At 59.5% G+C, this 14938-nt stretch overlaps 1 protein-coding gene across 1 annotated transcript; it reads left to right on the top strand.

Moving 5' to 3' along the window:
* The first annotated feature begins 46 nt into the window (after nt 1–46).
* On the top strand, nt 47–9267 carry TKFC (triokinase and FMN cyclase). The gene is made up of 17 exons (XM_065402598.1): nt 47–93; nt 956–1145; nt 1485–1595; nt 1686–1867; nt 3022–3100; nt 3499–3588; nt 4057–4091; nt 4169–4253; nt 4329–4418; nt 4860–4976; nt 5477–5596; nt 6292–6429; nt 7051–7157; nt 7429–7532; nt 7739–7772; nt 8108–8197; nt 8796–9267. Exons 1-17 carry the CDS (start codon nt 88–90, stop codon nt 8946–8948), a joined length of 1731 nt encoding a protein of 576 aa, XP_065258670.1. The 5' UTR covers nt 47–87; the 3' UTR covers nt 8949–9267.
* Nucleotides 9268–14938: the final 5671 nt, after the last annotated feature.

The following is a 14938-nucleotide window of genomic DNA, read 5'->3' as shown; positions in this document are numbered from 1 at the left end:
CCAGGTGAGGGCAGCTCTGCTAGGAGGAATCGGGCCCCTTCTTGCTGGGATTCATTCTGCCCACAGAGGTGCCTCAATCCCGCCCCCATGCAGGTGAGTCCCACAGCCTCAAAGGAGCAGGGATGGAGTGGGCGGGAGGGGCTATAGCTGGGGCCCCAGTCACACTGCAATGGAGGTGTAAATCCTCTGCCCTGCATGGGCTGACTTGGCCATGTGCCCCTCCAGCAGCATGAGGAGTCCTGGTACCCTGCTGTGATTGGGAATCCAGGGTAGTTGTTGTGCTGGCTGCATTTGACTAGTCTCCAGTCCCAGGTCCTGTTCCTGAGGCCTCTGGGTCACTGGGAGATTTGCCTGAGTAAACGCCTCACAAAGACCTCAGAGTTTGGTCCCTGGCTGGCAGCAGCACAGCCATGCCCCAGACACATGGCACAGTGGGGCTGTATGAGCAGAGGCTGGCCAGGTGGGGGCCAGTCCCCATGCAGAGCAGGGCTGGGATCTATTGGGGAGGCCCAGGGTTGTGCGAGGAGGGGAGTGTCAGCATAGAGCAATAAGAGATGAGGGTGTGGAGATAGGGATGGTGCGGTAATAGGGACCTACGAGGAACCATGCCTCTGCTTCCCCTGTAACAAGGAACTCCCAGTGTCCTGCAGGGGAAAGGCACCGTATCCCATTCCTCAGCCCCCGAGCCAGCCAGTCCCGCTGCCCTGGGTTGGATGGGAGCCAGTACCCCCTTGAGGGGAAAGGTCCTGTGGTCCATTTCTTCCTCCCCCACTAGCCAGCAGTCCTCCCAACAGAGCAGCGTTGTTTGAGCCCCTGCAATTGTTTATTCAAAGCACATCTGTTTCCAGTAACTCATCTACCCCTAACTACCCAGGTAACACCCTCCCACGCCAGCCCCTTCCCAGCAGCAGTGCAGTCAGGAGCTGCATGACTCCCTTCTCTTGCTGCCTCCCAGGTCTCCAAGAAGCTGGTGAACTCGGTGCCAGGCTGTGTGGATGATGCGCTGGCTGGGCTGGTGGCCTGTAACCCAGCCATCCAGCTCCTGCAAGGGCACCGGGTGGCACTACGAGCCGACCTGGAGAACATTCGGGGACGGGTTGCGCTGCTGTCTGGAGGAGGGTCGGGGCACGAGCCCGCACATGCAGGTATGCGGTGTCAGGAGCAGGGAGCTGGGCCAGGCTGGAGGCATGGTTGGGGAATGCGGGAGCCTGGGGCTGAGTTACCAGCCTAGGGCCCAGGAGACAAACTCATTGTACAGCATGGTGAGTCACTAATGCAGAGCGGAGGTACAACTGCAGGCCTTTGGCTGTGGATGGCAGGGCCCTGCTACACAGGAGTGTGCCGAGGTTGGTGCTAGTGGAGGATCCCATTGCTGAAGACATGACAGGAAGCAGGGAGGTCAGAGTGGAAGCAGTGCGTGCTGGAAGTGAGGCTCTCCCACTGAGGCCACTAACAGGACACTCTCTCTCTGCCCCCCTGCCCAGGGTACATCGGGAAGGGGATGCTCACCGGAGTGGTGGCTGGCGCCGTCTTCACCTCTCCCGCAGTGGGAAGCATACTGGCAGCGATCCGGGCGGTGACGCAGGCTGGCTCAGGTACGGCAGTGCGCTGTCAGGTGAGGGGGCCCTCCTCCTAAGAGTGGCAGAGAGTAACTGGGGCACCTCACTTCCTTCTGTCTCCCTCAGCCGGGACCCTGCTGATCGTGAAGAACTACACTGGGGACCGGCTGAACTTCGGGCTGGCACTGGAGCAGGCGCGGGCGGAGGGGGCCGACGTGCAGATGGTGGTGGTGGGTGACGACAGCGCTTTCACCACGCAGAAGAAGACAGGGAGAAGAGGGCTGTGTGGCACGGTGCTCATACACAAGGCGAGTGGGATGGGGCAGCCCCCCAGTGCCAACTAGCTGGGCTGCTCATAAACACTGTGAGCAGATTGGTCCCCAGTGGCCACTCACTGTACAGGACCCACTGCAGGTCAAAACCATCAGCCCTCAATTACTTTCCCAGCAGCCTTGATCTAGCTCTGCCTGCTGGGGTCAAATCTCCTGGATAGGCTGAAGGGGGCTGATCAGCCGTTCCTGTCCAGGGGATTTAGCTGTCCACATCCAGGGCCCCGGTTGTAGTGCCAGAGACTCTACGAGCTGGGGATGAAGCCTCAGACCCTGGGGTTAAAAGACAGTCATGTTATCAGCCAAATACACAGGCCTGTGTCCCTGCTCCACTGGAGCTGGCGGGGTTGTAACTGACCCCATCTCTGCTCTCCCAAGAACAGTCAGCCTGGTCACTTTCACTTGTGCATCTAGTCAGGGTCCAGCAGAGGCTTTGGAGCCAGCAGGAAGCTGTGATGTTTGGGTTGCAGGCTCCGCCCACCCACCAGGGAGTGTTTGAATCCAGGCACAGAGCTGTCTGCAGTGAGTTCGTTGCTTTAAGTTGCAGGGGAATGGTTCTCTGTGATGATTAGCTTGGTGAAATACCCTAGGCAGTCACTATTGCAGTGACTTATTTGTATTTCATAGCAAGTAGAGGCCAGAAAGATCAGGGCTCCGTTGTACCAGGTGCTGCCCAGACACAAGGAGAGTCAGTCCATGCCCTGAAGGACGCGTGATGGAAATGCACAAGACAGGCCAAAGAAGGGTCATTATCCCCCTTTTGCGGAAGGGACCTGGGGCGATTCTCACAGGCAGTCTGTGGCAGAGGCAGATATTGAACCCAGGTGTCCTGGGTCCCAGCCCAGTGCTGTAGTCACAAGACCGTGTCTGTTTGCATCCACTTCGTCTCATCCATGGATTGGGAGCTCTCAAAGGGCAGGACCATCTCTTTGCTGTGTGTGTGTGGTGCCCAGCATAGTGGGCCTGGTCCAGTGTTGGGGCCCGTGGGTGCTACAGCAGCACACATGCTAATCAGATGCCTTGCTCCGTGTTGGGTTTTAGCCCTGGCTGTGGCCCTGGACCATGGGATCAGGGCTGGCTACAGGGAGGAGCAGCCTCCTGAGTTGGCACTGATGAAGTCTTTCTCCTGGCAGGTGGCTGGGGCGCTGTCAGAGGCAGGGGCGAGCCTGGAGGAGATTGTTCGCAGGGTGACGGCTGCTGCAGGAGCCATGGGTGAGTGCTTAGGGACTCTTGGCATGGGCTGGGGTTGGCATTACCTCCCGCCATAGTGCCCAGGAGCTGCCAATCGGTGAGGGAGGAGATCTGGGAGGGATGTGGCCCCACAACAATAGGGGGCTCCCCCCGGGGATGTCTCAGCCAAGAGATCCCGCTCTCAAGTCCCAACCTAGATGGTGCCCCCATGCCTAGATGTTCTTCTAGACCTGGCACCTGCCCCTGCAGAGCCCCAGCCCTGCCAAGTAAGATCTGTCTTCCTCCCCCTAGAGGGCTCGGTGCTGATTACAGCCTGGAGTCGTTCTCCCTGAAAACATGGAAAGATCCCTCTGGCCCAGCTTCCGTGTACCTGTCACCGGTGAAGGTGGAGTTAACTCTTTCATTCCCTCCCCATGCAGGTACCTTGGGTGTGAGCCTGTCCCCCTGCAGTGTCCCTGGCTCGGGGCCTACCTTTCAGTTGGCTCAGGACGAGCTTGAGCTGGGCCTGGGTGAGGAATTGCCTCCACATCTGTCTGTCTGTAAAAATAACAGGAGTACTTGTGGCACCTTAGAGACTAACAAATTGTCTGTCACCTTGTGCCTGTCCTGAGTTTGGCTGCATCCCTCTGCCCTTGTTTTCCTTCAGCCTGTGGCTCTCTCTCTGTAGGTGGGGACTGGGTGCTTGAGTCCAAAGGGGGTCCAGGTACCCATGGGCCTGAGATGTTCATTGTCAATGGTGCCTAAGAATCCACTGTTTAGGATCCCGGGTACGGGCCGGGCGGCCACGCTGCCCAGAGGGGGTTTCAGGCCGGGTGGCCACGCTGCCCGGAGGGGATTATGGGCCGGGGCCAGGCGGCTCCCATTGGTCACTGTTGTAGGTGCCCATGGCCCAGGCCCCATTTCTGGTTTGGGATCAGGTGCTGGCAGAGGGGATAGGGGGCAGTCGAAGGCCTTGGTGACCCCTCCTGTCTCCACAGGGATTCATGGTGAGGCAGGCGTGCGCAGGATGAAGGTAGGTTGGTTCCCCACCTCGCCTGCCCTCAAGCCTGCCGCTGCCCCGCCCTCACCCATCTCCTCCTCTCCCTGCAGATGGTGCCGGCGGACGAAATCGTCAAGACGATGCTCGATCACATGAGCAGCCCTTCCAACGCCTCGCGCGTGGCCTTGGAGCCTGGTGAGTGACCCCCTCCCCTGACCTGCCTCCCTCTGTGCAGGGCAGGGCTCACACCCACTCTCCTCTGCCGTCCAGGGGCCTCCGTGGTGCTGGTGGTGAACAACCTGGGCGGCCTGTCCTTCCTGGAGCTGGGTGTGGTGGCCGGTGCGGCCGTACGCTGCCTTGGTGAGTGCCTGGCCTGGCCTGGCCCGGCCCAGAGCTGGTGGGGTGGGGACAGGCATAGGACAGTGCAGGGGAGGGGACGCCGGGGGTCTCTCCCCTCCTCCCATGGGTAGAGGCTGTGCCTGGGTTGTGTGTATCATGCTCCGCAGCTGTGTGCCTAGGGCCCCTCGGCACTGCACCCTGGACCTCTCTGCCCTGGATTTCTGGGCTGGGATCATCCCACGAGGTCCTTCAGCTTCCACTCCCCACCCCCGATCTCCCTGCATGGTCCCCCCCTTTGCCATCCCGCTGGGGGGGGAGGGAGAGGGGACTGCTTCCTTCCCTCCCTCCCCCACTCCAACCCCTCCTCCATCACCCCTGCAATCCCCTTGCTGGGTCCCCCCTGCACTCCTGAGCTCTGGTTCCTGTTCCGCTCCTCACGGTCTCCCCTCCCTCTCGCCGCAGAGGACCGAGGTGTTTGCGTCGCCCGAGCTCTGGTTGGCGCCTTCATGACAGCGCTGGAAATGGCCGGTGTCTCCCTCACCCTCCTGCTAGTGGATGATGAGCTCTTGAGACTGATTGGTGAGACCCTGGGGCATTTATTTCCCCCTGGCATTGAGCTGGGGATTATACAGGGAATGGGGGCAGGGGAGGTACCCCCGGCGCTGGATGACTTTGCTGTGGGGGAGGTGAGGCTTTCCCTCCTGGCATGAGGGCTGGGGATGAAACGGGGGTTGATGGCCCTGGGTGAGGGGCTGAGGGTCCATCTTTCCCCCATGAGAGGGATGTGGGGGAAGTGATGCTTTTGGTGTTCCAGAGGCTGATGGCAGTGGGCCCCCTTCTGGCACACATGGGCAGAGTAGCTGATGCCCAGCGCCTCGGGCCCTTGGCCTCAGTGCCTCCGGTGATGGCATCTCCTCCCAGCAGTGGGTGGGCTGTGATCGGCCACAGGTGGAGAGGGCCCTGTGTTCCCTGGCTAGCCCTGCGCTAATCCCTCAGCCCTCCCAACCTGCCAGCTGGGAGCCAGGCCCTACAAGGGGCTGGGGTTCTGGGCCTGACCCTGCCGTCTTACTTCCCCTTAGATGCTAAGACCACAGCTGTGGCCTGGCCCAACCTGGCCCGAGTGACCGTGACAGGCAGGAGCAGAGTACTGGCTGCACCTGAGGAGGGACCTATGGTGGCGGAGCCCGTCCCAGCTGGAGGTACGGAGCGGGGCCCCTGTTCCTGGCCATCACCGGACAGGGCTTTGGGGACGCCGGCTGAGGCCCTGCTATCGCCCTGCCTGCTGAGGGCAGAAGGAGTGAGCGCAGCATTGAGATGGGTGGGGGGACAGAGACCAAGCAGCCCTGGTATTCCTGCTGCAGGGAGGGAGCATGGGACTGAGGAAGGGCTGGCCATCAGGACTTCTGAGTTATTTCTTTAGCTTGGTGGGAGCGGGGGGGGGTAGAGTGGGGGGCTGGAGGTAGGACTCCTGGGTTCTATCCCAGCACTGGGAGGGGAGTACAGTCTAGTGGTTAGAGTATGGGGGCTGGTGTTCCCATCTGAGCAGCTGACACTCTGTGATCATAGGCAATTTACGTCTCCCCTGTGCCTCAGTTTCCCCATCTGTAAGACAGGGTGCTGTTGGTTCCTTTCTGCCTGGCTGGGGGAAATGGGGGTCTGTGCTCTTGGACTCGCTGACATCTGTAGTGTGCTGTGTGATGCCAGGACAGAGGGCACTGGGCTGAGATGGGGGTGAGGCTGAGTGGGACACACAGGCATGGGCATGCATGTGTCACGGGATCTAATGCCCGGGCAGTGAGTGTGCGAGGGCACAGGCGTGAGTGTCACAGGATCAGCCCCACATGCCGAGCCAGGCGCCTCCTCCCTCATCTAACCAGCCCCCTCTCTCCCTCAGCACCAGCCTCCCAGCGGGTGCGGCTGGTTCTGGAGCGGGTGTGCAGTACTCTGCTGGGCCTGCAGGAAGAGCTCAACGAGCTGGACCGCGCGGCGGGGGACGGCGATTGTGGCAGCACCCATGCCCGGGCCGCCAGGGGTCAGTGCTGGGACCGGGCTGGGGCTCACAACAGGCACAGGGATCCCGCTCGCTGGCTTCTGGGGGGTGGCCTCCTTCCCTCTGGGAGGGCAGAGGAGCTGGCGGGGAGCATCTCAGTCCAAAGTGGATGGTTCTGATCCAGTCCTGGCCAGGAAGGACCAAACCAACCCCCTCTGGTAGAGGAGTCTCCATCCGCTTCCTGGCCACCCCTCAGTGCCCACAGCCACGGGGACTGGGCAACCTGGGGCTCAGGCACCCTGCATTGGGGGAGGGGTAGTTGCCCTGGCGCTGCCTGAGGTGCACCCACTAAGAGCACTCTGCCTGCTCACCAAGGCTAAAGTCACTTCCAGGAGCCATCTCCATTATCCCCTGGGCATGGGGCTCCCCTCCCCCACATCACCACCCCAGGGGTACAGGGTCCCAGGCTGGCTCCCATAGAGCAGGGTTCCCAGGCTGGCTTCCCTGAGGACTTCGGATTTCAGGATCCCTCTGCCCCCTGAAGCGCCCCCTCCCCCCCCCCCCCCCCAAGCCCTTGCTGTCCCCGGGGTGGGGCCGGTTGGAGGGAGCCAACCCTCGAGCCCAGCCCCTTTGCCTCTCACCCGAGGTGCCGTGCGTCTCCAGCCATACAGGAGTGGTTGAACTCGACGCCCCTGCCTGCCCGGCCGTCCCAGCTCCTCTCCACCCTGGCCAGGCTGCTGCTGGAGAAGATGGGGGGGTCCTCGGGGGCGGTGAGTGCCGCGGATGGGGACTTGGGTAGGTTTGTCCCTGCTGAGCTGATCCCTGCCCCCTCCCCCTTGGCGGGGGGTGTGTTATGGCCCTTGTGGGAAGATATGAGGCCTGCGGGGAGGTTGGGGGTGGCATATGGATCCTGTGTCCCATCGCCCCATGGGAGGGATGGTATTTCATCACCCTGGGGGAGTAGGAGCCTTGCCGTCTCTGTGCCCACCACCCTGCGTCAGGGCAGCACTGCTACTGAGCAGCCTGGCGTTTCCCTTGCAGCTGTATGGGCTGTTCTTGACGGCGGCCGCGCAGCCCCTGCAGAGCCGCAGCGACCCCGCGGCCTGGGCTGCTGCCATGGAGGCCGGCATCGAAGCCATGCAGCAGTGAGTAGAGCCCGCAAGGTGGGTGGGAGAGTCACTCGGGTCCAGGGGGAAATTGCAGCAGTGCCTGGCCCTGCCAGGGGAGGGGGGATCCTGAGTGGGAAGGGCAATGAGGCATTCCCACCCCTACCAGTGGCCCGTGACCCCTCCGCGGTGGGTCCATGGCACTGCTCTGTGCTCACTACTGATCCTTTTCCTTTCTGTGCCAGGTACGGGGGAGCCGTGCCCGGGGACAGGACCATGGTGAGTGACAAACAGCTGCCCCCTGGGCACATGATGCGATGGGTACCAGGCAAAGCTCTGCCCATGCCTGTTACACTGCCACTGGGGACCCTCTTGGTGCTGGGCCTGCTCCCATCTACAGGCAACACTGAGGGCAAGGGAGGCCATTCAGTGCTGATACAGAGGAGTATTCCCCATCTGGCACTGTCCCCTGCTGATTCAGGCAGGCATTGCCCCCTGGTGAGCCCCAGAGGGATCCATGGGGCAACCTCTGCTCAGTAACCCCCACCCCAGCTGCTTGCCCCATCTCCCAGGGGCCCTGCCCTCACCACTCCTCCCACTTGTGTCTTGGGCAGCTGGATTCGCTCTGTGCTGCTGCTGAGGAGCTGCGCGCCCTGCAGGCCCCTGGCACCGACCTGCTGCCAGTGCTGGCCAAGGCAGTCCAGGTATGAGAGCTCACTTCCCACCAGGCCCCTCTTCTCTGGTGGGACAGGGAGGAGCTAGTGAAGGGGAGGAGCCTGAAGCTGAGTGGGCCTATGAGCAGATTCCAAAGCTGCATGAGGGGAGTTGAATGTGGGGCTGTGACCCTGTTGGTCTCATGAGCAGAGTTGGGGCAGGCTAGCACTTGGGCACCTTGAGAAAACTGCAGGAAGGGGGGTGAATGGCTCTTAGCAAGAACTGAGCCAACGCCTAGCGTGAGACATGGGGGGTGCTGTGCCAGTGGATGGCTGTCTTTGATGGAAATGTAAAACACAGGCCCAGGCTATGTCTGGGCAGGAAAATTCCTATGGTGCGGTTTGCAAAAGCAGGGGGTGATGGGTGTCAGCAGAGCTCTGGAGGGGCCGAGATAGCAGGGGAGCTGTGGGTCAGGATTGAGGGGCATTGGCACAGCTCGCGGGGGCAGGATGGAGGGGCATCGGGAGAGTTGTAGAGGGAAGCCCCCCTCCCCCAGCTCCTGGCTGCATACCTGACCCCGTTGTGTTCCCCGTGTCCCTTGGGGACACTCCCGCCCATGACCTGCTCCCTCCCGTGGTCTCTTGGCAGAGCGCAGAGGCTGCGGCTGAATCCACCAAGAACATGGAAGCAGGCGCTGGCAGAGCCAGTTACATCAGCTCGGCCCGCCTGGAGCTACCGGACCCAGGGGCCGTGGCAGCAGCGGCCGTTCTGCGTGCTGTGCTGGAAGGGTTACAGAGCTAGAGTGCGTGACTCTGCCACCTCCCCCTGCTCCTAGGCACCTCCCTCACTTTACCCTCCTCCCCCCGCAAGTCCCTGGGGCCCTTCTGTGCTGACTTGCACACCCTTTGTAGGCAAGACAAGGAGAAGTGATGTTTATGGGAGTCCTGGCAAGAGCTGGCTCAATGCTCCTGGATCTGCCCAAAGCAGGATCTCATCGGCAGGAATGGGGGCCAGCAGGGAGACTGGGGTCATCCCTGTGCCCACTGTTCACTGGGTAGCAGGCTCACTGTCCCCCCAGTTCATCCCTGCTACTGGGTGCTCTGAGCACGGTGGCTATAATAAAGAGCTCTGCTCCAGAGGTCATGGCCCGTTCCTTTCTGTAGCAGCAGCGCCTGCCTGCCGCCTCGTTCTCACAGCACAGAACAGCTCCCCGCCCGGGGTGTTTCTGGCTTTGGAGTTGCTGTGCCTTCTCCCCCTGCCCCCACCCCCAGAGAATCTCCGAGCTCCTCGTTCCAGCTGTTGGTGAATGAATTGTCCCCACCCCAGGAAGCGGGGTCAGGTAATGTCCAGATTCTCTATTGCATGGAGGGGGAAACTGAGGCACCCAGCGCTGACAGTCATACGGTGAGTCAATGCAAAGCTGGCACTAGCTCCGAGCTCCAGAGCTGAGGTTTCAGCCCTGGCCCATGCCTCCTCATACAGTGCACCTGGGTGTGCCCAGTTACCAGGGCCCTGTGCTACAGCAAGAGGGGACAGGGCAACCACTGAACTGAGCAGCAGAGTTTCCAGTGGAGCACAGGAGCCAGGAAAGCCATTGGTGGTGGGGCTGTGCTCATCTGCCTCCCCCACCCTGGCACAGAGAGCCATAGCTGAGCTGTGGCAAGACCCTGAATAGAGCGCCCCGGGCCCCTTGTTACCAGGAAGCTGGTGACAGATGGGAGGAAGGGGGTGGCACATGGAAAAATCTACATCTGTCTGAGCTTGGCTAAGGGCTGCTGGGGCCCCACACACACATGCTCCAGCAGCTGTAACGGCTACTTCACTGTAAGCACAACACCGGCTCCTGCCGCCTGATGGTGAATGGGCTCGAGCTCTTCCTGCTCTCCTGGCTGGGGTCTCCCCATGCAGCTTTCGGGGAGACCCCAGCCAGGAGAGCAGGAAGAGCTCGAGGTAGTACTGAGGAGGGATCTTTCTTCCTCTGTGTTCGCCACCTCCTCCTAGCAGGGGTCTCCTCTCTATGTGCTTGCAGGCTGCTCCTGGGCTGGGGACCCCGCCCCACTCTGATTCCCCCTTCCTGTCGGGGGAGAGCCAGGCTCCCCTGGTATGTTTGCTCAGCACTGCCTGTGCTCTGAGGGAGCTCCCCTAGAATGTCAGGGCTATGAATTCTCAGAGCAGCAACTCAGCAGGTCTGGGGAGGGGAAGGGATGTGGAGGGGGGCAAGGGATGGGGGGGGGGGGTCTCTGCATATGCTGGGGCTGGGTAGAGAGGAGGGGGCAGGGGCTGTGAGTGGGAAGCACTGGGATGAAAGAGCAGAATGCGGCCATGGCTCAGCTTCGTAGTGAGATCCAGTGGGCTATGGAGGCCAACTCCCTACACTAGCTGAGTTCAGCCCCTGCAAAGGAGCACCCAGGGTCAGTCTTGCCCTGGCAGGGGCAGGTGACTGGGGGGCTCATTGCTCCCCACCATAACTACACCCTCTGTCAGCCCTTCAGGGCTACTATGCAGACATTTTATGCTACATAGCTCCTTTGCTGGGGTTTTATTTATTCCTCAGCCCTAGCCTGTTACACCAGGTGTTTCAGGCTTTGCACCTCCTCAAAGAGAGTCATTACCTGCCCTCTCTTAGGGCTCATGGTTACTTTAACTCCATGCCTCTGCCCTCCCCAGCCCTACCTTGCTGAAGGGATCATGCTGCTCCTCACAGCTCGGTATGGTTTAGTTCTGCCCTGCAGGGCCTAGCTTTGTGCGGAGGGGCTAGCAGGCCCTTTTTCCTCTGGGTAGAGCCTTTCCCCAGGCTCTCTTCAAGCTCTCCCTGGGCTCCCCCTTTCCCCCCTAGGTATAGTCCTGAGCAGGTGTCACTCCATCCCTCAGCAGGCAGCACCTGTTTGGTCTTCAGAGACATTGGACTTGCTTCATTTAAGGGGCTAGCCCCCTGAGATAAAGGACCTGGAGCAGGGGGCTTCCCTATCTCACTGTCATTTGAATCAAGGGTGGGGGGGAAGAAGTGCTGAAGCCAGGCAGAGGTCTCCTCCAACAGATCCTGAGCTGGTTATTCCAGCCCAATGTACCACCCTGAAAGCTGCCACCAGAGAAACTCACTCAGCCCATGTGCCCTGGGAGAGCAGGAGCTGGCACCAGCCCAGCTGCACAGGTCACATAGTGCTGCAGGAGGATTGCCCCAGGCCAAGGGCCATCCCCACTCCACCCCATCCAGCCGGCAAGGTTTGCAGGCTGCTATGGGATTATGAAACAGGGCGAGGCACTGCCAGCGCGTGGTGTGCATGGTCATGAATCCAACCAGGCAAGGTCTGCTTCCTGGAGCATGGACCAGCACAGTCCCAGCACATGGAGGGACCAGCTGGATGTTGCCACAGGCAAACACTGCACCAGCTGGGGGAAGGGCCGGAGCTGAGCAGAGTCCAGGAACAGGCTGAAAGGGACCTAGGAGTGGCAGGGAGATTATCCTTTTCCTGGATCAGCACAGAAGGGAGACTGTGGCACTAGCTGTTACCTGCCAGAAGCAGCTCTTCCAGCTGCCGGCACAATTCATAGCTCCAGCTAAGCCATGACATGGCAGCATTGCTGGGGGTGGGAGGGGTTTGAGACATGAGCCCAGGTAACTAGCACAGGGGAAAGTGAGCAACCAATGTGCTAGCATTAGAGCAATGAAGAAATCCAGCTCTGGGCACCCCCCCCCCTCCTCTCTCCTGGAGCAGGGTTTGCAGCTGAGCGCAGGGCATTTGAGGCAGAGGGCTAATTCATCAAGCCAACAGATCAGAGCACCCTGCCGGCACCAGCCAGTTCATGGAGTTGAATGGTTAAAAGGAGTATCTTCACCCCAGCAGCCTGCACCACTAGGCTCTTTGTCCTGCCTTGCTCTGAGGAGCCGGATCGATAAGGGTGGCCTTGCTCCCAGACTGTTAGAGCCCGCTGGGGGGAAATGTACCTGAAAGGCCAACCTCCCTCTTGCCTTTGCTCAGCTCCAGCCAGTTACTCCCAGCACTAAGCATATTGAGCAACAGCTGGTTTTTAGGAGGCTCAGTTTCCACCCCTCCCCCAAGAAGACACCCCCTTGACTCCAATTCCAAAACAGTGCTATTTATTAAACAAAGGGTAATACCACCACCGAGGCCCCAGCATTTCAGAATAGCCTATTCAGGTGTACGGTTTCCCAGCAAGACATCAGAAGTACCCCAGATATTAACATGGCTAATGCTAGAGATAGGAGACAAAGCCCGGGAGAAGCCACACACTTCAGCCAAGCTTATGAGACACACACACACACTGGGCTGGAATACACTTCCCAGTCTGGAGCTTTAAGTCATGAACTCTTAGCAAGGACTCAGCAGCCAGCTCCTTTCCCTGGAGTTAGGTAGATGTCCAGGCTACACCCCATGAGCTCTCTTTGCAACAGTCACTCTAATTCATTCCCGTAAGCCCCAGTACTCAATGGGATGATGCTGGATTGCACCCTGCCTCTCCTGGGTACAGGGGCAGCTGCTCCAATTGCTCCCACTGTCTGCTTTGGCCTCTTTTTTCCCCTTCAGCCTAGGGCCACCTGATTTTTCAAGGTTGTCTACAGAGCTGGTTGGACATTTTCCACAAACAGTTTTCCATCAGAAAAAGCTGATTGACACAGTCAGTGCATTTTGGGGAATGCCTGGAGTTAGCTGAACATTTGGGGGAAATCATCCCTGTCAAACATTTCACTTCTAGGTAACAAGCCAAACTGAAGCATTGCCCCATTGAAACAAAAGGTGTTGAGACCATCAAACTGAAATCCTCACCGTGCTGTGTGTCACACGGAGTCCTGCCACCGATTTAGCATCCCAGCTCAGAACAAAGCCAGAGATTTGGAAGTCTGAGAATTTCCCAGGGGACAGAAAACTCAAATTCCAACCAGCTGTAGCTGCATTCCACCTCTCCAGTAGCATGTACTGAGCCTCTGTGTGGATGCTATCAAACCCCCTGGGCTGGTCAGCTTCTCACATACAACAAATACATTTAATTGCCTCTCTCTGGAAACACTTCTAAGGAAGCCTCCAGTGTCTTCCTAAGATCTCAGCTTGAGCCACGTGGGCTCACTCCCAACCTACCGCAATAGCACACACCCAGAGAAGCAGAACTCACAGCCATAGAGGATAGGAAGGGCCACCCGTCCCATGCCCCTGCAATCAGTCATGGGGAAATATTCCCCATTGAGTCAACCATACTCCCTGTCTGCCCTTCTCTGGGGGGTCTGAACCCTTCCCACCATGTCCCTATCTGTTACACCATTATGGGGATGGGAGGGATTAATACCTGGTGAACAATTTAGCCCTAATCCTGTACATGAATCCTTAAACCAGAGTGAAGTATCTGCTTCATGGGGACCCCACACCACCCCGGCAGATCCAGTGCCCAGAATGGACAGGATCTTGTCTCAAAGCTTCTGAGCAGCTCGTGGCAGATGCCACCAAAGGATGCGTAAGCTATGAGTCCATTTTCATTAGTGCTGGCTGGGTCAGGCACCAGAGCAGTGAGTGTCTGTTGTACAGCCCCCAAATTACATCATGCCAATGGTAGCGCGTAGGCACTGGGAGGAGATACAGCTCACGGTGACTGCCCGCGCTGAGCCGGGACCTGGGAGAGGCCAGCCATGAAGACTGTGAATTGGCCAGGCACTAGAGAGCCTCCAGGCCCAAGCACTTGGAAATTCTTGCTGGGGTGGCTTTCGGGGCTCAGCGCTGCTGAGGCCAGAGCCAGACACCCCAGGTGAGGTAGGAAAGGCAGACCGGAGCCTGGTGTAGGACTGTGCAGGGTGGAGCTGTGATACAGCACCAGAGATGGCAATACAGCCTAGATCCAAATGGAGAGCTGCAGGTGAGTGGATTCTGAGCTTGAGCTGTTCTACTAGTCAGAGAAGCTCAGTACAGAGTTTATCTGTGGATCCTGGGCAGAGGAGTGAACAGCATGGCCCCGGACAGCTCCTCCCACCTTCGCATCCCCAGGGCAGTCAGGCACTGCAGCCGGACTCCCCAGCCCACCTGCACATCACAGCGATGCATGGACAACAGCTTCCTGCTCTGCAGCCCTCTCCTGGCAGGAGGAAATGTGACTGCTTCCTCCACTCAAAGAGCTGGGACAAGGGAGAGGGAGTATGACCAGGGCTGGAAGCAAACCCCATGGAGAGCAAATGCTCTGAGTAGGGTGACCAGACAGCAAGTGTGAAAAATCAAGGCAGGGAGTGGGGGGTAATAGGAACCTATATAAGAAAAAGACCCCAAAATCGGGACTGTCCCTATAAAATCAGGACATCTGGTCACCCTAGCTCTGAGCCCTAGCAGAGACTCTCCCAAGGTAGCAGGGGACAGCGCCAGAGAGCAGAAGTGGGTGCTAGGCAGGCAGTGGGAAAGGGAAGCCGGCTGGAGCTTGGCACGCTGATGCCCCAGGTGCATGCACACTGCTACAGCTGAGCGGCCAGCACAGGCTCCTTACACACAACCGGCCCCCGCCTCCTGCAGAGCCGACGCCAGGGCAAGCGCCACAAAGCAGGCTTTTATTTTAGTTCAGGCTACTTGATCTAGGTCGTAGCGTCAGCCAGGGCCCTTAAGGCACAGCAGCACAATGGCAAGAGGGGCCAAGGCTGCCTGGTGAATCCCAGGAAGAAGCAGCACATGCAGGAACCCAGAGCAGAAGGGAGGGGAGTGGCAAGAGCCAGGGATCCGGGAGAGCAGCCGGGTGGTGAGGGAGCCTGGAGAGCACCTCCACCCCTCGGCTCCGTGCTGGCCAGGCTCCGGAGATGGCTCAGC

This window comes from Emys orbicularis, chromosome 4, assembly GCF_028017835.1.
Source record: "Emys orbicularis isolate rEmyOrb1 chromosome 4, rEmyOrb1.hap1, whole genome shotgun sequence".
NCBI lineage: Eukaryota > Metazoa > Chordata > Testudines > Emydidae > Emys > Emys orbicularis.
The sequence above is the reverse complement of the archived record's forward strand: the minus strand, read 5'-3'. Positions and strand labels throughout refer to the sequence as shown.